The sequence below is a fragment of the Ricinus communis genome, chromosome 5, assembly GCF_019578655.1.
Source record: "Ricinus communis isolate WT05 ecotype wild-type chromosome 5, ASM1957865v1, whole genome shotgun sequence".
Taxonomy (NCBI): domain Eukaryota; kingdom Viridiplantae; phylum Streptophyta; class Magnoliopsida; order Malpighiales; family Euphorbiaceae; genus Ricinus; species Ricinus communis.
The window spans coordinates 23,697,883-23,724,262 of record NC_063260.1 but is presented as its reverse complement, the minus strand read 5'-3'; the positions used below and the strand labels follow the sequence as shown (position 1 = coordinate 23,724,262).

The 26,380-nt window shown below is 34.4% G+C and overlaps 2 protein-coding genes across 8 annotated transcripts; one reads left to right on the top strand and one right to left on the bottom strand.

The window, feature by feature from the left end:
- Positions 1–2,150: 2,150 nt before the first annotated feature.
- LOC8271769 (protoporphyrinogen oxidase 2, chloroplastic/mitochondrial) lies at positions 2,151–10,486 on the bottom strand. 5 transcript variants are annotated; one of them, XM_048374696.1, is made up of 18 exons: positions 10,273–10,486; positions 10,122–10,161; positions 9,870–10,005; positions 9,700–9,765; positions 9,453–9,503; positions 9,248–9,304; positions 8,503–8,579; positions 8,340–8,376; positions 8,090–8,155; positions 7,801–7,841; positions 6,940–7,072; positions 5,859–5,918; positions 5,139–5,213; positions 4,524–4,647; positions 4,329–4,443; positions 3,056–3,133; positions 2,792–2,898; positions 2,151–2,462 (listed from the first exon to the last, which is right to left on the bottom strand). In XM_048374696.1, exons 1-18 carry the CDS (start codon positions 10,304–10,306, stop codon positions 2,335–2,337), a joined length of 1,425 nt encoding a protein of 474 aa, XP_048230653.1. In that variant the 5' UTR covers positions 10,307–10,486; the 3' UTR covers positions 2,151–2,334. The 5 variants fall into 5 exon arrangements, with proteins under 5 accessions (XP_048230653.1, XP_048230651.1, XP_002509548.2 ...); XM_048374694.1 differs by having other exon boundaries at positions 5,739–5,918; positions 10,273–10,480; XM_002509502.4 differs by having other exon boundaries at positions 3,056–3,130; positions 4,335–4,443; positions 5,739–5,918; positions 10,273–10,469.
- A 9,395-nt stretch (positions 10,487–19,881) lies between these two features.
- On the top strand, positions 19,882–25,979 carry LOC8271768 (probable inactive leucine-rich repeat receptor-like protein kinase At3g03770). Of its 3 annotated transcripts, none has more exons than XM_048374873.1 (8): positions 19,882–22,123; positions 22,268–22,401; positions 22,737–22,980; positions 23,174–23,385; positions 23,476–23,501; positions 24,205–24,316; positions 24,730–24,998; positions 25,573–25,979. In XM_048374873.1, the coding sequence occupies exons 1-7, from the start codon at positions 20,770–20,772 to the stop codon at positions 24,958–24,960; spliced, it is 2,313 nt and encodes a 770-aa protein (XP_048230830.1). In that variant the 5' UTR covers positions 19,882–20,769; the 3' UTR covers positions 24,961–24,998; positions 25,573–25,979. The 3 variants fall into 3 exon arrangements, with proteins under 3 accessions (XP_048230830.1, XP_048230829.1, XP_015578122.2); XM_048374872.1 differs by having other exon boundaries at positions 25,548–25,979; XM_015722636.3 differs by lacking the exon at positions 25,573–25,979 and having other exon boundaries at positions 19,885–22,123; positions 24,730–25,260.
- Positions 25,980–26,380: the final 401 nt, after the last annotated feature.

The following is a 26,380-nucleotide window of genomic DNA, read 5'->3' as shown; positions in this document are numbered from 1 at the left end:
GTGAGCAAGTTTATTCTTATTCCTAGCCATATACAAATAAGTTATTCCATTAAAAGAGGAAGCTATGGCGTCATCTATTATCTTTTCTTTTTCAAGGTAAAATTTCAAAAAGAAAAAACGGAATTCTTTCTCTAGAGTTTTATAACTTCTCTAATATGTCTTCGACATTATGATACCGGCATTACGATATAAAAAATGGTTTTCCTTTTTCTGAACAAATTATTGCTTTTCCAGATTCAGGAAGCTATCAAAGCACATTAAATAATGTCTAATGTTAGCGCCAGCTAACAGTTCATCAAAGGCTTTCTTTACACTATGCATCACCACAAAGACAGAAATGGAAGGGAAGATAATTTAAAGGGTTGAAGGATAAACTGTGTTTAGTTATATAAAAATAATCATTAAAGGGAAGGGAGGGGAAATATGTAAAACTTGTTTGGATGAGGGAGGAATTAAATAATAATTATTAAAAAATAAAAAATTCTTAAATTGATATATGAGTCTCAAAAAAAATATTATCATTACATAATAAAATATATTCAAGTTTTAATTAATTATATTATTTAATTTCAAATAATTTTATAATGAAATGCATACAAATTTTCTTTTTACCTGACAAAACCATGAAATAATTAATTATGGAATATATGTCATCAAATAATAGCTACGAAATATATAATTTTTACGTAAAGAAAAAAGAAAAGAAAAAGAGATATATCTTATATAAAGTAGCAATCCTTTTTATCATGGAAAAATAAAGAGAATGAATAAATATGAAAATCTAATAAAAAATAATCTAAAATTTATATCAGAGGATTATTTTTCAATTATTATTAAAAACAAACGGATAAAAAATATTTTATGTATATAATTTTAATTTTTTTCATACCTAAAAATTAGAGTATAATTAATTTCATCATTCTCATGGGGAATGAAGCTTTTCCTTCTTAAAAAACTAAATAACCAAACGTAATCATAATTTATTAACACTGAAACCTTCCCACGTTACAATTACTAACACAACTAATAGAAGCCAAGGAGAAGAATAGATTCATTTTTTGTTTTTTTTTCTTTTATTCTAAGAATCAGCTTGGAAGATATAATAATATGGCTTGCATGCATGAACTGTTTATATAGAAGATATTATTTTACCTTTTTTTTTTTTTTTTTTACTTTTATTGTTACTTTTTTTTAAATAAAGTAATTTAATTTTGTTTTACACATTATGGATTTATGATTATATTAATTTTTGTCTATTATAATTTATATATAAAGGTCGCTGACAACCTCTTAAATCCTTTTACAATATTATTTTTACTAAATTATTTGTGAAATTAATGATTTATAAAAAAATTAGCAAATTTAAAAAAATACTATTTTTTTTTATAATCAAAAAATTTATTGCTAAATTATGAAAGATATTAATTTTTTTAATTGCTAAATCACTGAAAATTTTCTTCATATGTTTTATAAATTCTAATGATTTTTATAAGTTCTAAAAGTATAAGGATTTTTAAAATTATTTTATATTAATTTATCAAATCCCATTGTATTTGGTAATTTCTGATTATAGGTAATAATTATATAAAATAAATTGCTTGAAAAAATTTTATTGATTTTTTTAAAAAAGTAACTATTATAGAAACTTTTTCTTTTTTTAAATTATTTTCTCCCTTTAAATCCTTTGAAATTTAGCTTACTATTATTTATTTAAAAGAAAATGAAAGGGAGTTTATGAATTAATTAAGACAAATATAGCATTTTTTTTTTCTTGATTTGGGCAATTAATGCCATGTCAACACATAATCTCATTTGGAAGTAGTATAGTAAAACTTATCCACAGCGGAATAAATAAAATTTATAATTATAAAAAAATTAAAATTTAATAATTCTCCTTAATTTTCATTCAGTTATTTCTTGTTTTAGTCTATTTATAACATGCATTATTTCCAATCTTCTTTATTTTTCCACATTAAATCACGAGAACATATAATAGTTTTTTTCACTGGTCATCAAAACTTAGGCATGTTAAATCATCATTTAACCATCATTTTGTTGACCTTATAAGAAGCCTACCCTAATGTTTCAATCTGATTCACATAAAATCAAAGCAAATCTAAGATAATGAAACGCACACTTCAAAACATACATGCGTAGAATCTTGATCTTTTATCATTGTCATCAACCTGTGATTCCTTCATACAAGATTTTCAAGCAGAAACAAGATAAAGATTTGGGTGCTTGCTTACAGCTGAGATCCCATATACAGGCATCTCAAATTTGAACCTACCTTCTTCTATCAAAGTGGGGGTCAAGAGCAGGATGAGTATACTCCTAATTTGATGGCCCTTCCTTCAGCATCTTGTCATCTGAAGAAGATTCCAAATAGGATATTACAAGATCAGCTGCTTTGCATCCAGAGGCTATTGCTTTGCCAACCGATAGTCCACCTTTGTGGTTACCTAACAAGTAAATAATTTACCAACCAGTAACAAAATTATGATTAGTTTCTTTTTCACCTTGTAGTTGACTGAAAACCAAGCAGTTGGGAAGAGTTTTATTATAGTCCAGCAGTCTAGGCCTTTGAAAAGGAAAGTAAGTAGCTGGAGCCTACCAAAAGTTGCTTACTTTTCATGTTCTGCTCAACAGAATCCATTCCCATAATCTCTTTAAAGTTGTAGAACTTGAATTCCAAAGCCTTCCAATTTTGAACATTGGAAGGCCAGATTGGGGTCGCTAATCCTTGGTTACAAACTATTATATTCCGTAGTCATATCAAGAAGTAGGTTACCTGCATAGAAGAATCCAGGAAGATCTTTTTCCATCGTATCAATGGCTTCAAGTACTGCATCATAGTTCCTCCCATATAATGGAAATGCTTTACTCCAGTAGAAATGACTGCCACCAAGAGTAGTACAATAGTTCAAACAATACAAGAATGCAGCCAAACAAGAGCATTGTAATTTGTGGCTATTAATAAATTCAGGCTTAGTAAGTATATATACACATACATGTGCGTGCGCATATAATTGTGGATTAGGAATGATACACATACTTAACAAATGTGGGCTCGCCTTCTGCTCCTAGCAATTGCCTAAGGTCGGAGGTAACAATCTGCTTCAGATCATCCCTGAAAGAAAAATTAACAGGGGTCAAAACGTTAGTTGTGCGAAGAGCGAGAGGAGTTAAATAAAGGGTTAAATACTATCTATCCCTGTGGTTTGGCCTAATATATGATTTAGTCCCTGCATTTTTTCTATTATATTAAAATTCCCCTAAGTTCTAATAAAACTAACTACTACCTTCTTCCGTGTTAGTCGAAGGACTAAATTGGTAATTTAATATTACAATTTGACTATTGAACTTATTATCAAGTTTCAAACTTGTCCAAAATTAATTTTATTATTAAATTAGAGTAAAATCTTATTTTTAGCACAAATTAATTTTAGTGTCTAATTAAAATATTAAATTTTACTAGTTTATATCTTTTATTTTTTTAGTATAATCTAATTCTAAGAAAATTTAAACGTATTAAAAATATCTATTTTTTGTTTAATATTATTAAATTACTATGTAGTTTAATTTTAAATTTTTAAATAAAATAAATATTTACAAGTTATTATATTTACTAAACATTAAAATTAATCTATATTAAAAATGAAAAATTTACTCATATTAATTTCATTTGAATAGTCAATAAAAATTTTATTTTTAACATACAAGATTAACATGGTCTCTTCATTGATAGTGAATTTATCAACTTGGCGTTTAGATTATTTCACTAGATTAAGACATGATTGTTTAATTTAATTTTTATTTTTTATATAGTTTAACTATAATATATATAAAAAATAATAATAGAATGATATGTTTTAACTAGAAATGTTTATTTTATATTAATAACTAAAATTAAATTATATAGTAATTTATTGTAAATATAAATATTTTTAAAATGTTTAAATTTGAACTAAATTGTATTAAAAATAAAAAATTTGAGCAAAAAAAGAATATATAAATTTATTGTTTTAATTAGATACTAAAACTAACTTGTGCTGAAAATAAGATTTTATTCTAATTTGATAATGAAATTAATTTTGGACGAGCTTGATATTTGATAATAAGTTTAAAGATCAAATTGTAATCTTAAATTATCAATTTAGTCATTTGACTAACACGGAAAGTGATAGTAGTTAGTTTTATTAAAACCCAAGGGGTTTTTAATGTAATAGAAAAGATGCAGGAACTGACTCATATATTAGACCAAACCACAGGGGGTAAATAGTATTTAACTCTTAAATAAAGGCGGTAAAAATAGAAGTACTAAGCTGTTATACGTTGAAGCTTTTGCCAGTTCCTTGTTTCGACTCCCTCCAACAAAGGTTGTATAGAGATACAGATCATTGGGTGCACGATCTGGAAACATCATAGAGGAAAAGAGTGTACCTGCCAACACAATACGAATATGGTAAACCTGTTTGAAAGATAGAGTTACTCGCTTTCATTGAGCAGGAGCCAGGCCTTACCAAGGGTTTTTAGACCATTCTGTTGCTCCTTAGAAGGAACAAGAACTCCAAAGCCTTCAAGGGGGCTCTTGACATTATCCTTCTTAAAAGTGGTAATAACAACTGATAGCGGCATATAACTCACCTGCATGATTACATGGTGCAGACCATGAGTTATGCCAAGAAAAAGTGTACAAAGTTGTGACTTTTGCTTCTCACTTTGTGTTCTTCTTGTCATCGGCAACTTGCTACTTATGGAAGCCTTATCAAGAATAAAGAAAGTTGTCTCGCACATAATGACTTAATCAACAGGCCTAGAAATTCCAGGGCTGGAGAATATGCAGGAAGTAGGACTATGAAAACACAATAACATGGTATGAAGACTTGCAAGTAAGATCATACCAAGAAACAACTCCATTCCAAATAAATTTTGAAAAGAAGGATACAGAATGAAACGTCAAATTTACACGACCTTATCTGCAAGTCTGTATATCTTAAGCATGATAATACTAATACACTATATTTTCTTTTAGCTATTCTTGCTGAAGGAATGCATGTGCATATCCCAAGCGCGTGGTAAATTTGCAAGATAGGTACCCAAGGACAACAGGAAGCTTTTACTAAAGAGAATATAACCTCAGGAAGAAAATTCAGTGAAAAGATATTTCTGTTTTTTGTGATCTTCATTTCTTTAACATTGCACAATGGTGCCTGAAATAAAGAAGTTATGATTAGTAAAACAGTAGTATTCTTCTAGAAGAAGTGAATGATACAAGTTTAGGATGCATGCATGCATATTTTAATTCAGGATGAGAAAGTTGAAAGTTCTCTAATTTCTAAAAGCAAAGAGTCCAGGCATCATAAGTAGATGAAACTTCTTAGTCAGCTTCATGCATACATCTTTAGACAGTAAAACAGAGTATCAATAACATCTGGAGGTAGAGGTTTCTCCTTGAGAAACCCAACTTTCATTTTAATTCAACTCAATCATGGAGTTGGAAAACTGTAAACTGTCTGTTTCAGTAATCTATTTCTTTCTTACTTTATTGTTACATTTATCTCAGTTGCCTCATACATAGGGACTGTACAAGTTCTTGGCACCAGTTCTGAGCCTATGCCAGAGCCTACAGTTATAACTCGTCTTTGGTAGACATGTTGACATAGATCAAGGTTTGCAGGGTCATTAAAAAATAAAAGAACCTCCAGGAAAGTATTGTCAGTAAGGCAATTACTAACCGTCATGACAATAGCATCATAAGATGAGTTTTGCAAATGCTTGGCGCCCTTAAAAGCATAAGAAAGTGACCAATTCTCTACTGCTGACTTAGAATCAGGATTGTAAGACAAAGAGAAGACCTTTGATTCTAATCTAAGCTCATCCTTCGCAAGTGCTTTGCACAATGTATCAGTTAGCGTCTGTAAGTAAAAACAAATCAGATAATAAGGACTGTGTATTTAATATGTATGCTAGCAGCATGCACAAAATAGTAAAAACTATTATAGCTTTGATTGACTATGTTAATAGCAGCTTCTTAATTTTGGGCATTCATTATATAGAATGACAAAGTTTTGTGATGATCCCAGTGAATAGAGCAGTAAAATGCTGAGAGTAACCACATTGGATATTATCATGGCACTGCAGGTGAAAGCACACTAATGACATTATAATTGTTGATAAAGAAGAAGGTTTTGTTGATTAAATACAAACACATCCATAAGGAAATTTGACTTATGAATCCTAAATTGCTTAAGCAATGACAATAAACCTTCTTGAGAATATTAAAAACTCTCAGTTAGTGATGAGGATGCCTTTAGAATAGCAAACCCTCTGAATTGATTGATCCAAATATGTTAAGTAGATAGTGCACGACAGCACACTTCATAAGCACAAAAAAGCAGCAAAGGTTACTCAATTTAATCTCTAAATGTGTTTCAGAGGTTCCAAAAGTTGCAGAGAAAACTGAACAATCAAAGAAGAAGAAGAGAAGAACAAGCAAGGAAGCAAACAGTGTATTTAATCTGAATTCTACTAAGAAATGTTTCTATAGTAAGGATATAGAGAAATGTAATGCATACATCATAACTCTGTGAGGAACAAACAACACCCCAACAATAATACAAATGGTCACTTAACTTTATACTTAATTTCACTTGGTCACAATACTTTTATTTGTTTCATTTCAACCATTCAACTTTAATTATATTTTAATTTAGTTATTGCATAAATGAAAGTTTGACACGTGACAAAAATAACAAATAAAAGACTAGTAATTAATGGAGAAAAATGCGACATGTCAATTCCTTATTGACAAAGTGACTAAACTGTAACCAAATTAAATTGAAATGAAACAAACTACAATTTTGTTTCCAAAATAAAACTAAGTGCAAGGTTTAGTGATTATTCATCTTATTATTCCAACAACACCCATATGACTACCTGCATTCCACCAAAAAAAGAGAATGAACCACGCTGCTGCTTCTTCTTTACCAATGATCCTTTGGTTTCTTGGCTCTTCCCTCTTTTGGTAGATAATTTTGCCTGAACTACCCCAGCTATAATAGATCCAAATCTAACAACAAAGAAAAGCATGCACTAATCAGCTGGCGTTACCTGTGAAGTGTCTTTCATTTGTCAATATTCTGATAGATACACATGTTTTACAAACAGAGGCGAAAGAAGGGGCCACATCCATATACATTTAGCAGTATATAATTTTTAAATAATCTTGAAAAGCAATATTGGAAAAATTAGGATAGTGACTGACATAGGCCAAACCCACTCAAAATTCAGTGTAAAAATTTTATTTCTCACAGAGCGCTGCGAAAAATTTAGCATAAGCCATTGCCACTTAAATTGGAGATCAAGTTGCCAAATTAAGTCATTCTTAACCTTTAATCACATACTGCTACAATGAGGATTTCAATATTGCAGTATGTTCACAAAAACTATAAGGTATTATCAGCTTGTAAGGTAGAAAACCATAGAGATTCAATACAAATTATAAAATGTGCTTTTAAATCATTTTAACCAAGCCATATACATGTGGGTGAATAAGTGGACACAATTATACACAGAGAGTCCATAAAACATTAAAAGAAACATAAAAATGCAGTTCTCGTATTGAAAATTTCCTCTTCAAACCAAGTCTAACAAAAGTAGGAATAGGATTCACCAAAGTTTGGAACTTGTACACAAATAAGTAAACTAACCCACATATTTGATTTAAACAATGTAAGAGGAAAGAAAGAGCAAATGTTCTTTAGCAAAAAAACAATGATAATATGGGCATAAGAATACCGTTTCTCCAGATTCCATAGCTCTGGAAAAGAATGGCATACCTGTTTCAAAGAAATAAAGATGATTAACAAGATTGTGACTCATGTCCTAATCTTTCGCATATTTTAAAAATCCTAAATTATGAACCAACCTATTACTTATCTTGACATCAATCAGATTACATAGGAAGATGCATTGTATAAGCAGCATTGCCAGCTAAATATCTTTGCTAGCTAGATATAAATAATGAATGCCCACATAACAAACATAAACTGTTACAACTAGTAGAAAGATCTGAGACATTACTTACAGAAAGAGATTCAGGATCTCCAGCACTAGTGCCCGCAACAAAAGGGTCAATAAGATAATCAACAACCTTATAAAAAGAACATAGGAAAGGTCATTCAAGGCATCAGAGATTTCCACTCCATCTTAAACTCTAGACTTCTTTATAATGGTAAATGCAAAATTTAGTGATTGGATAAGTTGAATTTCCTGTTCGTCATAAGAGGAAAATCACACATCATTAACTTGGTATTATATCGAAATGAGAGGAGTACCTCTTTACCAAAATGACGTTGGAAAAACTCACCAACACTGCAAGATTGCCAATAGTAAGAATACTGAGAATCCCAAACCTCATACAGTAAAAAACAAAATAAAATAAAGAAAACATTGAGGAGTTGTTAAGAAATTGAATCAAATTGATATTTAATTAACAACCTTTCCTCAGTATAAGCATTGTGCGTTTCTGAAGATTCACGTTTCTTCCACAAAAATGGCTCCAGAATGATTTGAAACTGCAAGCATAGAAGCAGATGCCATGTTAGCTTGAGAAAAATCAGGAAAATTTCAAATATCAAATGAAATTTTTTATGCAAAGATTATACATTCATCAAACATGAATAAAGCAGATTGGCATGCCTATGCCATAATCTTGTTTTCTAACAAGTCATCCAAGTTCTTGTTAATGTACCATGCTTTCGAGCAGATGTAAATTTCTACATCACCAAAATGTGTACCATACTTCCATATCTATATCTGGATAAACTTTTCAAGTTTACCAAATCATGCACATCATAATCTGTAGACAGCAAGACATCAATGTGAGTGCCAACAAATCGTAGTTCCAGTTAAGCCTATCTTATCTCCAATACCAAGTAATCACAAAGCAGTAATAGAAAATTCCAATTAAGCCTATTTTATCTCCAATACCAATTAAGCCTAAACAATAAGAGGAATAGAGCTCTGATGTGCCTAGCTTCAATATTCCCACAGTTTTAAGGTTGTTATGCAACAATCAGTCTATGTGTAAAAACCAAATTTTGTAATTTTCAGGTTGTTATGCAACAATCCATCTATGTTACTGTTGATGAACCTAAAAGACCTTTCATGGTGATGAAATAAAACATTGGAAAGTTTGCAAGTTATCGAATGTTTTCCAAACGATGATCTGTAATAACCAAACCTTTGACTGTGCAGAGAGAATGTTGCTGGTGATCAGTGCGATGGGATTTGTGGGTATCTGACATGAAACATTGAATATAATTTATAGCTAACAGTCAAAACACTGACTGCTGCTTACAGAAGAAAGGTAAATGCAGAGCAGTTTAAATCTATCTCAGAAAATAATAAACTCAGTTTTAAATTGAATGTATAACAAATGGACTTACTAATATTGGCTTCCCATTTCTTACAATATACCTTTTGTTCTGTGAAATCGGCTGCAAAAATACAAAACATCCAATTAATCAAAGTGAAAACGATAAAATGTCCGAAATTCTTTGAGCTCAAACATGGGAGCAGAAGAACATGAACATTATAACATGAAAGGAAATGGGCTTTAATGCGTAGAACTAAGTACAATGATTCTAACCGCAGTAGTATGTTTGAGATTCAGGATGGTAAAGAAAGCCTTACAAATTGTTGCTTTTCACGAATCCCAAGATTGCCAATTAAACTTTTGACCTCCATTTCACTCTCAGTCTACACAATTAAGGAAACAAACAACAATACATTCAATTCCAAATTTTCTAATGCATCAAACGGGGAGAGAACTAAAACAGAGTTCAATTTAACTAATTATATACCATGGTATTTGCACCTTCATCCCAAATTAAACCATCATGGTTAACGCTTCTCAGCTTCCCTCCAGCTCTTTCTTCAGCTTCAAATACTGTAACTTTCAAGCCATGTGATTTCAGTTTGTAAGCTGCAGCAAGCCCACTTCAACATACACAAATCATAATTGGACAAAGTCAAAATCCCACGAGAAGGGGAAAAAAAAAAGCGAAAAGAGAAAAAAAAAAAAAGGTAAATTCAATAAGAACTATAAAACATACCTAACCCCAGCACCTACAACAGCTACTCTTTTAACATGACCTGGACAAAATAATAAAGAAAAACAAGAATCTAAGCTTTCCCATTGATTTGAGTATTAAGTTTGAATGTGTTTAAAATACTTTTTCAAACAAAAAGAAAGAGCAAACTTACTTGGGTTTCTGTCTTCTTTGATAACTGAAGACATTTATAGAATTATCTGATTCAGGAAAATTGAATTATGTCTCAAGATTCAAGATTTCTTCAATCGCTAGTAGTTAGTTACTGACTTGCTGTTATTTGGAAGAAATGAAACTGTGTGCAATATTGTTTTTGGGCTTTCCGACATGACCCATTTTGAGCTATTCTTTATTTTCAATTCTTTTATTTTTCATTACGTACAGTAAAAATATATATTTTTCTTCTTATAATACAAGAGATGCAATCACAAGCTCACTGTGAAGAAGCTAATTCCACGATTTGTATTTTCTTTCAGCTGGTAAGTTTGCATTAATGAAAGCCCTATGTTGAAGGAATAGGAAAAGAAGCTGGTCTCAGAGGCTGCACAAGCCAGGTTGCTTGTGCAGACCTATCATCACAGACCTCTGGGTAAAAAGGAGCAACATTTCCTGCACAGCAGGAAAGGTCACTTCAACCATTACCCCTAGCAGAAAGAGATGTTAGGCAGGCAACCGTTGCAAAATCCTTGTCAATACAACATCTCTGTATATATACTAACATATTCATGTAAAGGAACTCAGAATTCTTAGTTTTCAATATATCACAATCTTCATTGTTCTTTTCACATGGTATCAGAGCCTGGTTTTCACCGGTAACCATCATCTACCATTTTTTTTTTCAAAAACAAAAATCTCAGCCATGTCTCAAAATGAAAAATTAACCAATATCATCCTCAAAGGCAACTCCAACTATTTCGAATGGTCCAAAACTGAGTATATTGCCCTCAGTGGCAGAAAAAGGTTGGGATTCATTACGGGAACAAAACAACGGCCAAAACCAGAAAGGCCGGAAGCCCCAACCGAGGAAGAAATTGACAGAATAGAGAAATGGCAGACATCTGACCATTTGGTCATGTCTTGGCTCACAAATACTATGGAGCTCTAAATATCCCGTTTCTGCATTCTGATGGAATCATAAAAAACAATTTGGAAAAAAATGCAAAGCCTTTACGGCCAACAACACAACTTTGCTCACATTTTCAGACTCAAACAAGAGTTAGCTCAAATCACGCAGGGTACCAAAAATTCATCACAATATGAAACCGAAATTCTCACTCGATGGGAAGAGTTGCAAAACTACATTCCGCCTTCAATCGACCCACAAGAAATTCAAAAAAGGAACGAACAAGATTTGGTATATACTTACCTTAGAGGACTAGATCCAAGCTATGAAAGCTTGAGATCGCAGATTCTCCTCACAACCGAGCTTCCCTGAATCGACGAAGTCATCGCCAGTGTTCAGCGCGAAGAAACGCGGAGGAACACCATGAGCAGCTCCTCCCCCCCGCAACACACGGACAACCACGCCCACAACGCACGACGCGGCGCCCGGCTGACCACCGCCAACGGCAGGGTCACACCCGCGAGGCGGCTTGGCACATCCACCCGCACTACGGCCTTCGCGGGCGCTGGGACGCGAAGAGGGACGAGGAGAAAGGAGAGGGGGCGGCGACAGGAGAGAGGAGAATTGGAAAAGAGAAAGAATGGGAGAAAGGGACGGGTCGGGTATCTTTAATCAAACCCGACCCGAACCCGGTCAACCCGACCCGACAAGCCCGACCCTTCCCAACTTGACCCATTTCGATCTGTTTGTGGGCCCAATGCGGCCCAGCCAACTCGACCCAGTCTCCTAACTCGGCCCATCAGCCTTTTCAGGCCCAAATGGCAGATATATTGGCCCAACTCCAGGCCTTGGTCCAGCAGCCCAGCCGGTTCGGTTCAAACCCATCCGATGGGTCAGGTTCGGTCCAACCACTATTAAATTTATCTCATAAATGCCATAATACTTGGATTATTGACTCTGGAGCCACTGATCACATGACTTGGGATCCTACCCAATTACAAAAAATTCACTCTATCAGTGAGTCTCATCATGTGACAGTTGCTAATGGCAACAAAGTCAAAATTCAAGGATATGGCACTACAAATTTACTTCAGTCAAATATACATGATATTTTATTATTGCCCGATTTTAAATCTAATCTATTATCTCTAGGCAAAACTACTCGCGATTTAAATTGTAATGTTATTTTCTCACCATCTTCGGTCATGTTTCAGGATCGAATTTCCGGGAAGACGATTGGTGAAGTACAATTACATAATGGTCTTTATTATCTGCATAACCCTCCCAAGGCCTATTTTGTGTCCGCCAATTCGTCCCAAGATATGCTTATGCACCAAAGACTTGGGCATCCTTCTGATATTATTTTAAATAAATTATTTTGTTCCAAATTAAATTCTAGCAATTGTGATGTGTGTAAATTTTCAAAACATACGCGGCTCCCTTTTTCCTTGTCATCTACTGTGTCTGAAAACGCTTTTGATTTAATTCATTCTGATGTTTGGGGACCCGCTCCCGTTACTGCTTATAATCATTTTCGCTATTTTATCACATTTATTGATGATTACTCCCGCACCACCTGGATATATTTATTAAAAGGAAAAAATGAAGTTTTTTCTCGTTTTCAAGATTTCTTTCATTTCATCAAAAATCAATATGATGCAAAATTAAAAAAATTTCACTCCGATAATGGTACGGAGTACGTAAATCATAATTTTTCCACTTTCTTTAAACATCATGGTATCATACATCAAACCACTTGTGTTAATACCCCCGAGCAAAATGGAGTGTCTGAACGCAAAAATGGAGTGTCGCTCGCACTCTTCTTTTTCAGCATCATGCTCATTCTATTTTTGGCCTGATGCCTCATAAATCGCCTCCCTACTGTCACCTTAAAAAATCTCAGCCCTCTAGAAGTTCTAAAAAATTGAAAAATGGATCTAGGTCACCTCCGAGTTTTTGGATGTGTTTGTTATGTTCATATCAAACGCTCGCACAAACTCGACAAAAGCTCAGTCAAGACCATCTTTTTAGGCTATTCCTCCACCCAAAAAGGGTACAAATGCTATGATCCTTTAAACCACAAAACTTATGTTTCTCGTGATGTCACCTTTGTGGAAACCGAACCCTACTACTCACCCTCCACCAATGTTCCCTTCCCCTTTCCTCCTTGTCAGTCTTTATTTTCGCTTAACTCTGACTTCTCTCTTAACAGCTTTGAACAAGGCTATCAGCCTTAGGGAGAGTCTCCGACTGTCTCAAGGCCGCTTCCTTCAAGGGGAGAAGAAGAAATTGCGCAGCCTCACGAAGAAGAAATTGCCTTGAGAAGATCAACTCGCCTATCCAAACCTCCTGTAAAATTTAGAGACTACGTGTCTCATTCGGTAACATATCCAATCCAAAAGTTCATTTCTTACAATGTCTTATCTAACCAATATCGCAACTATCTTTGTCAGATCTCAAAACACACTGAACCCACAAGTTTCTATGAAGCCAACACCGACCCTAAATGGTGTAAGGCTATGGAAGAAGAACTTCATGCCTTAGAGAAAAATGACACCTGCAGTATTATCCGTCTTCCAAAAGATAAAAAACCTGTGGGATGCAAATGGATATACAAGATCAAGTATAACAATAATGGAACTATTGAGAGATACAAGGCCAGACTTGTAGCCCGAGGCTTCACTCAAACTTATGGAGTTGACTATCAAGAGACATTTGCTCCAGTGGCCAAGATGAATACAGTCAGAATCCTCCTCTCAATAAAGAATTAATCGGTACGGAGCCTATTTCAAATGGATGTCAAGAACGCATTCCTACAAGGTAATTTAGAAGAAGAAGTTTACATGAAACTACCTCCTGGTCATAAGTCAACCTCAGACACATCCATGGTATGTAAACTAAAGAAGGCTATCTATGGCCTAAAACAGTCTCCGAGGGCATGGTATGCTAAACTCAGTCGTTTTTTATTAAGCATTAATTTCAGCAAATGTGAATCTGACTCATCTATGTTCGTCAAAAACACTCTTAATCTCACCATTGTTGTCTTAGTATATGTTGATGATATTATAATAACAGAAAATGATGATCAAAGTATAGAGGATGTCAAACAAAGTCTGAAACGAGAATTCGATATCAAAGATCTTGGTCAATTATCATACTTTCTAGGCATAGAAATGGCAAAATCCAACAAGAGATTATTTCTATCCCAAAGGAAATATACCCTCGACCTCTTGAAAGAAACTGGAAAAATAGGTGCCAAACCAGCCTTCACACCTATGGAAACCAAAGTTAAGCTCAACTTAGAAGATGGAGGCCTCCTAACCAACATAGGGCACTATCAGCGCTTGGTAGGAAAACTGATTTATCTTCATCACTAGACCGACATTTCATTTGCGAGTTAGTGCGATGGCCGATTCATGCATGCCCCTCGCACCAGTCATCTAGAAGTTATAGATCGAATCCTCATATATCTCAAGGGAACTCCCAGACAAGGAATCTGGATGAAAAAGAACAATACTACTAACATAGTTGGTTTTTCTGATGCAGATTGAGCTGGAAGTTGTGACAGAAAATCAACCACTGGTTACTGTGTCTTTGTAGGAGGAAACTTGATAACATGGAAAAGTAAAAAACAAAGTGTGGTGGCCAGATCAAGCGCCGAAGCTGAATACCGTGCAATGGCTTCCACCGCAAGCGAACTCATTTGGATCAAACAAGTCCTCAAAAACATGAAAGTTACAAGTAAAGGACCAATGCAAATGCATTGCGATAATTAAGCTGCTCGACACATCGCATCAAATCCCGTGTTTCATGAACGAACCAAGCACATTGAAGTTGATTGTCACTTCATTAGGGAGAAGGTTCAAAAGGGAGAGATTGAGACTCCCTACATCAAAAGTCAAGACCAGCTGGCAGACATATTCATAAAAGCTCTTGATAAGCAGAATCATCATACAATCCTCCGCAAGATGGGTTCTATAAACTTACTCGAACCCACCTTGAGGGGGGAGTGTTGAAGGAATAGGAAAAGAAGCTGGTCTCAGAGGCTGCACAAGCTAGGTTGCTTGTGCAAACCTATCATCACAGACCTCTGGGTAAAAAGGAGCAACCTTTCCTGCACAGCAGGAAAAGTCACTTCAACCATTACCCCTAACAGAAAGAGCTGTTAGGCAGGCAACCGTTGCAAAATCCTTGTCAATACAACATCTCCGTATATATACCAACATATTCATGTAAAGGAACTCAGAATTCTTAGTTTTCAATATATCACAATCTTCATTGTTTTTTTCACACCCTACTTGTGTTTTCAAAGAATTATGTCTCGTGTTACACCTAAATTGCTGCAAAATTATGAAACAAAAAGTATTTTTCTCGGTTATGTACAGATACAAAAGCTTCTATCTTCAATCTCGCAAGACAGACATCACGAATCGTTAACAGTCTCTTATGTCACCAATTCATGTGGGTTGTTAATATTGGAAGCATAGAGAAACCAACTCGTCCCTTGAATTATTAAGAGCTCATGGATTTACTAAATCCCACATTTCCAGCTTAATTTCACAGGACCCACTTGTTATTTTAGCTCTCCCTGAAAAGATCCTTGAAGATTAAGTTTTCTTTTCTTTTCTTTCTTTTTCTTTTTGAGTCAAAATAGGTTTAGTAGAAGCTGACCTGTGCAGAATTCTATGTGCAAAAGGCACAGATTTTGTCGCATGGTATAGGGAATAGAATTATGCCTAATCTTGATCTACTTAAAAGGAATGAAAACCTTACTTATGCATTGGAGCTATACTCTACTGTTGTGATTTGCAAATGCTCAGAATACAATGGTTCCGATTTAGGTTGCAACATAACTAATCTTCCAATATCGGCTTCTGGCACAGCATAGAGTTTGTCAATGAAATTGAGGAAATGGAGTTTGATTCAATAAGTAGGTCATACATTTTGGCTGTTCGGTCTATGATAAGCTTAAGCAAATCAAGTTAGAAAAAAAAAGAAAGAGCTTTTGATGAATTGTGGTTGGTCAGAAACAGACAGTTTGCATTTAGAGTTCAATTATTAATGCATGGCTTGGAGAAGAAGATATTGGAACTACCGGGCTTCTATGTGATATTGTGAACAAAGTGAAGATATTCTAACATTTCTAAATGGCCAAAGCTTTTTCTTTTCTAGTATGGAGAAGAAATAGATTTGGTTACAGTGTTTAATAGCGGTCTGAGAAGAAGTTTGTGAATGAGGTGGATTATCGAGAGGCGGTCAAGGCCTACCAGGGACAGAGAGGATTTCAAGGATTTAGTAACTTAAATGATATGTATGATTTCATGGAAAAAAATCATTAAATTCTTGAAATAGAGGAGGAACCAGTGTTGATCAGCAATCTTGCATTTTAAGCTTCCTGCAAAGGTGAATCTCCATGTTGTTATGTTTTTATGTTGAGAACTGACTGAGATGACATTAGTTTACCATCTAAAGTCAGTTTCTTATGTTCTCTTTAGTTGTTGAGATCTAATCTGACATGGTAAATCTGATACTGCTGTGTGCTTTTGAGACAGTGAAGTAATATGTTCTTTTTCATTTGGGGAGCCTTATTGTTCATTTTAAAGTCGTTAAAATATTAACTTCTCAGTATGTAAATGCTAACTTGTATTATCATTTCCTAGGGATGTTCTCACATGAGCTTATATTTGAAATCCATTTCATAACAATTTGCACTTTTGTTGAACTTAGAAGTTTCTGTTTAGTGCCGTTCATTTCAATTTGAGGGGATTCGGTTTCTATTGTCTAAATTTACTTGAAACTAATATTGCCGAACACCTTCTTTGGTTTTTTTTTTTTTTTGGTAGATTTACTGAAAACTTTAGGTGCCATAAGCTTCTTTATAAGGTTGAGTGGACCATTTATAGTCTAAATTTCCATCTTTCTTCTGCATTGAATTGTAGTTGATGACTGCAAATTGGCAGACCCCATGACTCATAATTGTGAGATATCTAACATTTCTGGTGCCTTAACTTTCTTACTTCAGGAAGTTCATCTTCCTGATTAATGATTTGTTTTCTAAATTGTGTGCTATTAAGTTGGTGAAATATGAGCCGCTCATTTGTGTCTGTGTACTCAATTGTTCCTCCAGATGGAAGCGACACATTCCATGTTCAAGAGGAACGATGAAATAATTAGATTTCACTCAAGTTTATCTTGATTATCAATATATGAAATTTGAAATATAATTTCCATGTCAGGAACTGCTCGTGTTAATTCTTTAAATTCCTTATTATTCCAGTTAATATATATATATATATAATTTATTTTCATAAATTGTTGATTGAATTATGAGTGAGGGGCAACCATTCTTCCATCCTTACTTCTGCCCCAAGCATGGTCATCCCTGCATAAACTAGGCAGCAATTTAGTTAAAGAATTTCAATCCCAAACTGTGTTCTTCTGAAATGGGTAGGCCTGAAATTGGCAGAAAAATGTAACACTGAGACAAGTCTTTTGGGGTGGGGTAGTGGGGTGATGGCCATGTAAACGATGCATGGATGGAATAAGGCAACTAGTTCAGTTGGCTTGGCCGCAATTTGATGTCTTATATGCTTTACAATTGTCTCTTACTATACGGTCCCCTTTAATATGATTGTCCTTTTATTTTATGTCGTTAGCCATCATTTTTGTGCACTCCTATTTGTGAAACTATATATATATATATATATATGCTTCCTTTGATGTTTCCCTAGAAACTTGATGTTGTCTTTTATGCAGAGCAGATGATGCTAAAATCTTCACTAAAACTACCTGAAAGTAAGAGTCTTCTTTCTCTTTTATCATTGTCTTTGTCTTTCTTGTTATTGTTCCCATGATGGAATCGAATCCAAGTTGCTTTACTCATTGACTAATTATTTTGAACATAATAATTGCCATTTACTGTCCTTGTGATTTGCTTAATTAATGTGCTAATCAAGCCAAAACCTTTTCAATCATATCCTAATACTCTACAAATAATTACTGCAAACTGCACTGAGATTCAAAAAAGAATGAGACAAGCACATGTAAATGCACAACATCAAGATAATTATTTCAACCCATTTCTTTTTGTCATTTTCTGAATATATATATATATATATATATATATATATATATATTGAGGATGCATAACATAAGTTATATCTGCATAATTTTAATAAGGTAAGTTTTTATTTTATTTTTAATAAATTATCATTCTTATATTGCTTTTCATGATCCAGAATTTGCTGTAATATTTTCACATTTTTGTGCGTTTGATATATTAATCAATGGAGAAAATATTTTAATGAAAAAGAAAACTGAATATTATTTTTCTTTCTAAAAACTCTATTATAAAAAACAATACAAATAAATATATAATCCCATAGCATATAACTGCTGACAACCATTTGTACGACTTTCAACTGACACTAGCCAACGGTGACTGACACCGTCATCCACTAGTAGCTAGAAAAAATATAAATTTATTTTCATCTTTTTAAATGTTTTTATTATTATTTTAATTTCTATTTCACAAACAAAAGGGACACTTAAATAGTAATGAGAGACATTAGCACATAATACCCAATTATGGATTTGAGTGAAAGTAGAAATTAAAGTAGCAACAAGTGACATTAGCACACAAATTCCCATTATGCAAAGGAATTAAAATAAGGAAAAAGATTATGGTCCCCTTATCAATATTTTCTGAAAATTGTATAGAAGACAGTCTCTCTAAAGCATGACTGTCACAAACCTAACCTTAAACTGACATTTTTCTCACATATTTGGTACCTAAAATAAAATTTGGGTCCCCAATTACAAAATTAAGAGTGACAGGAGAACAACCGGCCTTATCAAAATTAGTGGGTCCAATCTAATCATATACAATCCAAAAGCCTGCTCATCTTTACATGATATATTTGCATAACTGGTGGTTTTTGACCGGGTCAGATGCCAAATCCATATATAATATTTTTTTTTTCAAAAAGAAAGGAAAAAGAAAGAAAGTTCACTCTCCAGCTGCATTGGACACCCAACAGACATGCTTCTTTGTCTGGGCAAGAACAAAATAAGAAAAGCATACAATTCATTGTTAATCTTCTTCTGTTTTTTTTTTATGGGATCAAATTTATTAGTGATAAGGTTAGGACTTGGAAGAAACATGGGATTCTAATTTGAAGGCAATGTTTTCTCTTAAGAACGTGCTTTTGCATTCAAACACAGGCTGTCCTTGTGGGTAATGGGTCCACTTACTAGAGCTTTTTGCTGAAATCCAAGTTTCAAAGTATTCCCTTTTAAGTCCCTTGGTTTGCACCTTTAGATATTGTTAATGAGAAAGAATTTTGGGGCTGTTTATCCACGGCAAGACTTATTAGAATTTGCTTCACAATGATATAATCCTAATGTAATTTAGAATTTACCACTACACCAAATCTAAGGAGTTTCTTTCATGTTATTTATACAAAATCTTACAATGAAATTTTTAGGAAAGTGAAGCACATCATTACAGGGTTATACCAGTCAAAACAACACAACCCAAACCAATTCAAACAACGAGGGAAAAAACCAAACCCATGTGACTGATGGCAAAGGGCAAAGGGCAAAGGGCAAAGGGCAATGTGAATGGTGCTAATACAAGAAGAATCACAGGATATACAAGACAATCCTTTACCCATATCTCCAAAAAAACAAATCAAAACCTGCAATTAGTTATATATCAGTCGCATATATAAATACAGCAGCTCTGTTCAGAAAATAAAATTAGTAAATATAAATAAAAACAGTGACAAAAACAAACTTACAATCTAAAGAATCCTATCTTCTCTTCCATTTCCTTCTTCATTTTCTGTATACATATGCAAAATATGCACTAGCACTAAAACACCACCACACTGCTTCCCTTGTCTTTCTCCTTTCAAGAAAATATCCAAACCCATTAATGTGCCTCTCTCTCACACTTCCCATTGCAGTAAATGCTAACCTCTCTTATCAGTTCTGTTCACTGTACGGTCGTTTTCAACTACCTCCTTTCAATTATATAATCTTTTCACACTTGCCATTCTCGCATTTATTATAGACATTCATACCAGAACTACATTGCTGGTTTTAGCTCTGAAAATCTTAGTTCCTCTTTTCAAGGTTTTGTCCCGTCTCTTTTTTTGCTTCTCTCTTCCATTGGCTTTGGCTAAAGGTTTTGCTTGTTTTGTGTTTTTTCTTGACAGTATCCTAACTGCATTCTTTGTTTCGTTAACTTTCTTTCTTTATTTTCTAGCTCATGGGTTTCGACAACTCTGCTTAACCGCTTGCCATTTTACGAAAAAAGTGAATTCTTTAATTTTTCCCAAGAGAATTAGCCTCTTTTGATTCCTGGGTTTCCTCGAATTAGGTGAAAAGTCAGCATCTTTTTATGTCTTATGATTCGGGTCTAAATTTCCTGAATTCTCTTCTTGAGTTGGTTTGGGTTTAAACAGAGCTTCGTTTTTCTGTTTTAATGGTTCTGTTTTTCAGTCTCTTGCATTCATCTTCCTTCTCGGGTTTTGGTTCACCTTAGTGAAACGCATAAAGTCTGGGCCTTGAGAATAGTCCTCAATGGGGTTGGTAAATTGGTTTCTCATACTGTTTCTTTCATGGGCATTCCTTATCCCTAGGACCCATGAGTTACAAACCTATCAATATCAGCTTTTACTACAGGTCAGGAAGCATTTGGAGTACCCTTCACAATTGGATATATGGGGAAGTTACAGTGGAGAACCTTGCAACCTGCCTTCAACTTTGTATATGAGCATCATTTGCAAGGACAATGTTATAACTGAGCTTAAAATTAAGGGTGATAAGATTGTAAGGGTTAGCGACTTCAATGGATTTGCAATTCCTGGTCCGACTTTATCTCAGAGTTTCTCTATTGATTCTCTTGTTACAACATTGGCAAGATTAACCAGCTTGAGAGTTGTTAGCTTAGTTTCTTTGGGGATTTGGGGACCACTTCCTGATAAGATTCACAGGCTATATTCACTTGAATTCTTGGACTTGAGCTCAAATTTTTTGTTTGGTTCAGTTCCTCCCCAAATATCAAGACTGGTTAAGCTTAATTCTTTGGTATTAGATGGGAATTATTTCAATGGATCTATCCCGGATTGGTTGGATTCCTTGTCGAATCTCACTGTTTTGAGCTTAAAGAATAACCGGTTTAAGGGACAGTTTCCTTCTTCAATATGCAGAATTTCCACATTAACTGATATTGCCTTCTGTCACAATCAGCTTACTGGTACATTGCCTGATTTGAGTGCCTTAACTAGCCTGCATGTGTTGGATTTAAGAGAGAACAATTTAGATTCTGACTTACCTACAATGCCTAAAGGGTTGATTACAATTCTCCTAAGCAATAATTCCTTCTCAGGGAAAATTCGTGCACAATTTGATCAGTTGAGTCAACTTCAACATCTTGATTTGTCATTAAATCGTCTGAGTGGAACACCTCCATCTTCCCTGTTCTCTTTGCCAAACATCAGGTATTTGAACTTAGCTTCAAATATGCTCAGTGGATCACTTCCAGACCATCTCAGTTGTGGTTCCAACCTTGGGTTCGTGGATATTTCTACAAACAAATTCATTGGTGGACTTCCCTCTTGCTTGGGCAGTATGTCAAACAAGAGAGCAATTAAGTTTGGTGGGAATTGTTTATCCATTAATGGCCAATATCAGCATCAAGAGCCATACTGTGAAGAGGCCAATATAGAGGCAAAGCAATCAAGAGGTAGAGCGGTAGGAACGTTGGTTGCTGTCATTGGAGGAGCAGTTCTTGTTATGGTGCTTGTGGCATTAGGAGTTCTGTTTTTTTGCAGAAGATACAGTTCTAGAAGAACATTTGAGCAAAATATATTCGCCAAGGCTGTGCAAGATAATGCGCCCACTGCAGTTTCCTCCGAAGTTCTTGCAAATGCCAGTAAGTTGCATATTGTCAGTTTATCCTATTCTTATTCCTTTATCACCCACATAAAAGTACTGTAAAATCTTGCAAAAAATCAGATTATTCGACAGGAATGTCCAAACATTTAGTAGTACTTTTTTGCTCTCTATTCCATTTTAGGATTCATTTCTCAAACAGCCAAGCTTGGTACACAAGGTGCCCCAGTACACCGTGTGTTTTCCTTTGAAGAATTGACAGAAGCCACAAACAACTTTGATTCATCAACATTTATGGGGGAAGGCTCCATTGGAAAGGTACTTCTTAAGAACTCAAACATGCTCGTGAAATTTAGTAGTTGACTAAATTCTTTTTATTGCATTGATAATATGGCCGCTATTTTGACCAAATTTGGACTTTTGGTAAGAAGTTCAACTTCTCAGCTTTATGTCTTGTAGTTTTGTGAAATAAAACTAATATGCCTCAAATCAAAAAGTCGAGATGCCAGGAATAACATTGGTGATATAGTTTTCATGTCAAGGCTATTATCAGTTGATTAGAAGAAAAAAATGAAACAAGGCAATCTCTGGATTAATATAATTTTATCTGTCGTCTCCCATGCCACTCAGTTCCGTTTGTTCTTCCTTGTCAGATTTACAGAGGAAGATTGGAGAATGGCACCAATGTTGCTATACGGTCTCTGACTTTATTGAAGAAAAATTCAATTCAAAATCTTAAAGTTCGGCTGGATTTACTTTCAAAGCTTCATCATCCACATTTGGTTGGTCTCTTGGGTTATTGCATTGACAGCTGTGGACTAGATGATTTAAGTGGCATCAAAGTCTTCCTTATTTACGAATATGTATCTAATGGAAACTATCGTGCCCATCTGTCAGGTTGGTTTTCTGGGGAGTGTGGAATCAACATCTGTTTATTTCTTTAGATGCTTATATGTTTGGGAGAAAGATGAGGGTAGACTACGTGATTCTTGAAGAGAATCCCAACCCATTAATTACTATATCTTCTCTCTCTCTTTTGCTGCTTTTATTTGTTGCATGACATTATAGTTCTGCTGTATATTGTATGCAGAAACTTGCCCTGAAAAAGTCCTCAAGTGGTCGCACAGATTGGCAATTCTTATTGGTGTTGCTAAGGCTGTGCATTTTCTACATACTGGGGTGATTCCTGGTACTCTCAACAATCGACTCAAAACAAACAATATATTGCTTGATGAGCATCGGATTGCGAAACTGAGTGACTATGGCATGGCTGTAATGACAGAAGAGATTGAAAAACTAGAGGTATTTTTGGCTGCTAATGATGTTAACTTGTTAAAGTAGCAATTTTATCTTGGTTCAAAGTGGTCACCTGATGTTGTATCTCTGCTGTAGGTGAAGGCGGAGACCCAAAAATCACGGTATGCATTTCTTGTTGCTAACTATTCTAGGTGATAAGTTCTTGGTAATGCACCAAAATTGGTTTCTTTACTATTTCTTTACTATTAAGTAATTTTGTTGCTGGGGCTCTGAGATTATTTATCCAGAGGCTGTATAAAACAAAGTGGAGACTCAAAACAGAATAAATGCAAGCATCTGGTAACTTTATTGTAGAAGTTGCAGCATATAGTGGATTATGGAGATGTATCTCTCTCTCTTTTTTCTGTGTTAGTGCAGAAAAGTCTTTGGTTGTTTAGGTATTCTAACTTTTATTACCACTGCAACCTACAATAATTATCTCAATTAGTCATTTTTTACTGCTACCATTTCACTAATCCTGGTTACCTCTTGATGACTATTCCATTGGTGCCTTGCCACCCCCTAACATCATTATTACTACATTACTGTTGCTGAAATGTTAACTGATCCATCCCTTTTGAATGTTTCTACAAAGTCAATATTCTTGTCAAATATTATGTAACCAGTATAGTAGCTATATCTTCTGGTTCTATTTGTGATGATATAATCAAGCGAATCAGTTGAAGATGACATAAATCAACAAAAGAGTTCAAAATGACATGTATAGTTCACATAAGAAATAATTATTATGAAGTGTTTCAAGTTTCCTTAACTCTTCACTTGCTGATATGACATGTTAATGCTATGTTCTATCATTTTCTGCAGTTACAGGACAAACTTAGAGGATGATGTTTACAACTTTGGGTTTGTACTTCTTGAATCGCTTGTCGGCCCCATAGTAACTGGGAAAGGAGAAGCCTTTCTGCTCAATGAAATGGTATGCTAAAAACTCCAATAGTATTGAATGTTCAGTTCTCAAACGTTATTGCACTGTTCTATGGCCTTCTGGTATTCCTCTTGTTACTTCTACAATTTTACAAGTTCTAAGTTCTGGACTACTCTTTTTGCAACTCTCTGAAGTTTCCTATGTCCAAAACAAACCTGTAAGGGTTTTTTTTTGCTTGTCTTTCTCCTAAAATGTCTCCATTGAGATGTTTCATGTCTATCTCAACTTCAATTTTATCTATGTTGATATAGAATAAGGGATCTTATTTTTCCTTCTTCTACTATTCATTGAAATGCTATTTACTCTTTGTATAAAAAGGAAAACAAAATAAGGTCTGATATCTCTTATCAAGTCTTTAGCTTGGGATAATATACCTCTTTAACACATGGTGGCACAAATTGCAGGCATCATTTGGCAGCCAGGATGGAAGAAGGCGTATTGTGGACCCAGTTGTCTTAACCACATGCTCACAGGAATCATTATCAATTGTGGTCTCTATCACAAGCAAATGCATTTCTCCTGAGCCTTCATCTCGTCCTTCTTTTGAGGATGTCCTGTGGAACTTGCAATATGCAGCTCAAGTCCAGGCCACAGCTGATGCCGATCAAAAATCAGATTCTACGTCACAGTCATAAGTAATGCAGATTAAACCTCTGGCTACAATCTCAATTAGGTAATGTGTCCATAAGAAAAGGGCATTATAAGCGCACAAGGCAGGCATACGTTTGGGCAGCTATATCTGATTGAAATGCAAAAGTGTAAAGTTGTAAATGTCATATTTGATTGCTTAACCTTGCATAGCTAAATCTTTGATATAATAGAGTTTTTTAGATTTCATATTCCTTTTCAGAAGGTAGGCAAGCATTTGAACGATGTAGGATGTCCTGAGGTTGAACAAACCTGACTAAGAAGAAGCAAAATCACACATTTGTCAATGATTGAAATCATGAAAAAAATTTTAAGGACTTGCATGAAAAGTTTTTGATGCAACCTCACTGAAGCCTTCATTGTTTCATCATTGGATGCAAACTATCCTGAACTTGCTTTCAGATGCATCTAAAGATGTAAACATTTGTGGCTTGGTTCTGACAAAGATATCTTCACTTTTTTACCTGCAAAGTAATGGGTTGCCATTACAGTACTGTGCTTCACACATGCTTCATATCATGTTCCCATTTCAAGTTGCTGTAGTTAACCAAACCCCATCATCCTACTCATGCAGGCTTAAATTACTATTACTTTTGTAGTGATCCCAATACCCAAAAGAGGTTAAATACCAAAGTTGTGGAGAAAGAATCAAGTCCTGAAAAGGTAGCCCTAACCTTGTCTCTAGAAGCAAACTATCCACATAAAAAGCAACTGGGCTAGCGGTTGGAACTGAAGGTAAGGTTGCCCTTCCAGTTCATGTAGAGCATGTTGCCCATTGTACAAGTATTTCCTGAAGATTGGATTAAGTATGTTGAAATTAGAAATGTTATTTGTTCCTATGTTGTTGAGAGTTGTCAGGTAGAACTTTTAATCTTAAGCAAAGGAAGGAGGGCAGTCAAATCCTACCAGGAGGATAAAAAATATAAAAAGAACAAAAGGACTCTTGAAATATACAGTTACTAAGAAGACAAAAAATCATAAAACATAGTATTTGGTTATTCTTGGATGGAGACATTTCAACTCTCTTTATTGTTTTAAGTCTTGATTCTTTTTAAAAAAAAAAATAGTGTCTTGTTGGTTAAAGCTAAGACCTTGGATTTTGAATCAAGAAAATCATGAAAATGTCCTATATCATCACCATTGTGAATAAAATGATACTGAAACTGAAAAGGAAAAAAATAACCTTTAACAAGGTGTGCTGTTACTATCAAAACTAAGTGATGAACAAGTCTATTTACCATATTGCAAATGCAATGGATGGTCTTATTTAATAATTAAATTGTGACTAATTTATATGATCTAATCATAATTATTGTCTTTTTTACATAAAATAAATAAGAAAAGAAAACATTTGATGACCTAAAAAAACGCAGCAGCCCTCTAGTCCCTAACTGAGCGTGGGGTCAA

Bases quoted from the DNA above. Each gene is read 5' to 3' on its own strand.
- LOC8271769 (XM_048374694.1), bottom strand. From the start codon at position 10,306: ATGTCTTCAGTTATCAAAGAAGACAGAAACCCAA. The intron at 9,305-9,452 runs GTAAGTCCATTT...GTTTCATGTCAG, and splicing joins GAAATGGGAAGCCAATATTA to ATACCCACAAATCCCATCGC. The intron at 8,580-9,247 runs GTTTGGTTATTA...CTATGCTTGCAG, and splicing joins TTCTCTCTGCACAGTCAAAG to TTTCAAATCATTCTGGAGCC.
- LOC8271768 (XM_048374873.1), top strand. From the start codon at position 20,770: ATGGGGTTGGTAAATTGGTTTCTCATACTGTTTCTTTCATGGGCATTC. The intron at 23,386-23,475 runs GTATTTTTGGCT...TCTCTGCTGTAG, and splicing joins AAGAGATTGAAAAACTAGAG to GTGAAGGCGGAGACCCAAAA. The intron at 23,502-24,204 runs GTATGCATTTCT...CATTTTCTGCAG, and splicing joins GCGGAGACCCAAAAATCACG to TTACAGGACAAACTTAGAGG.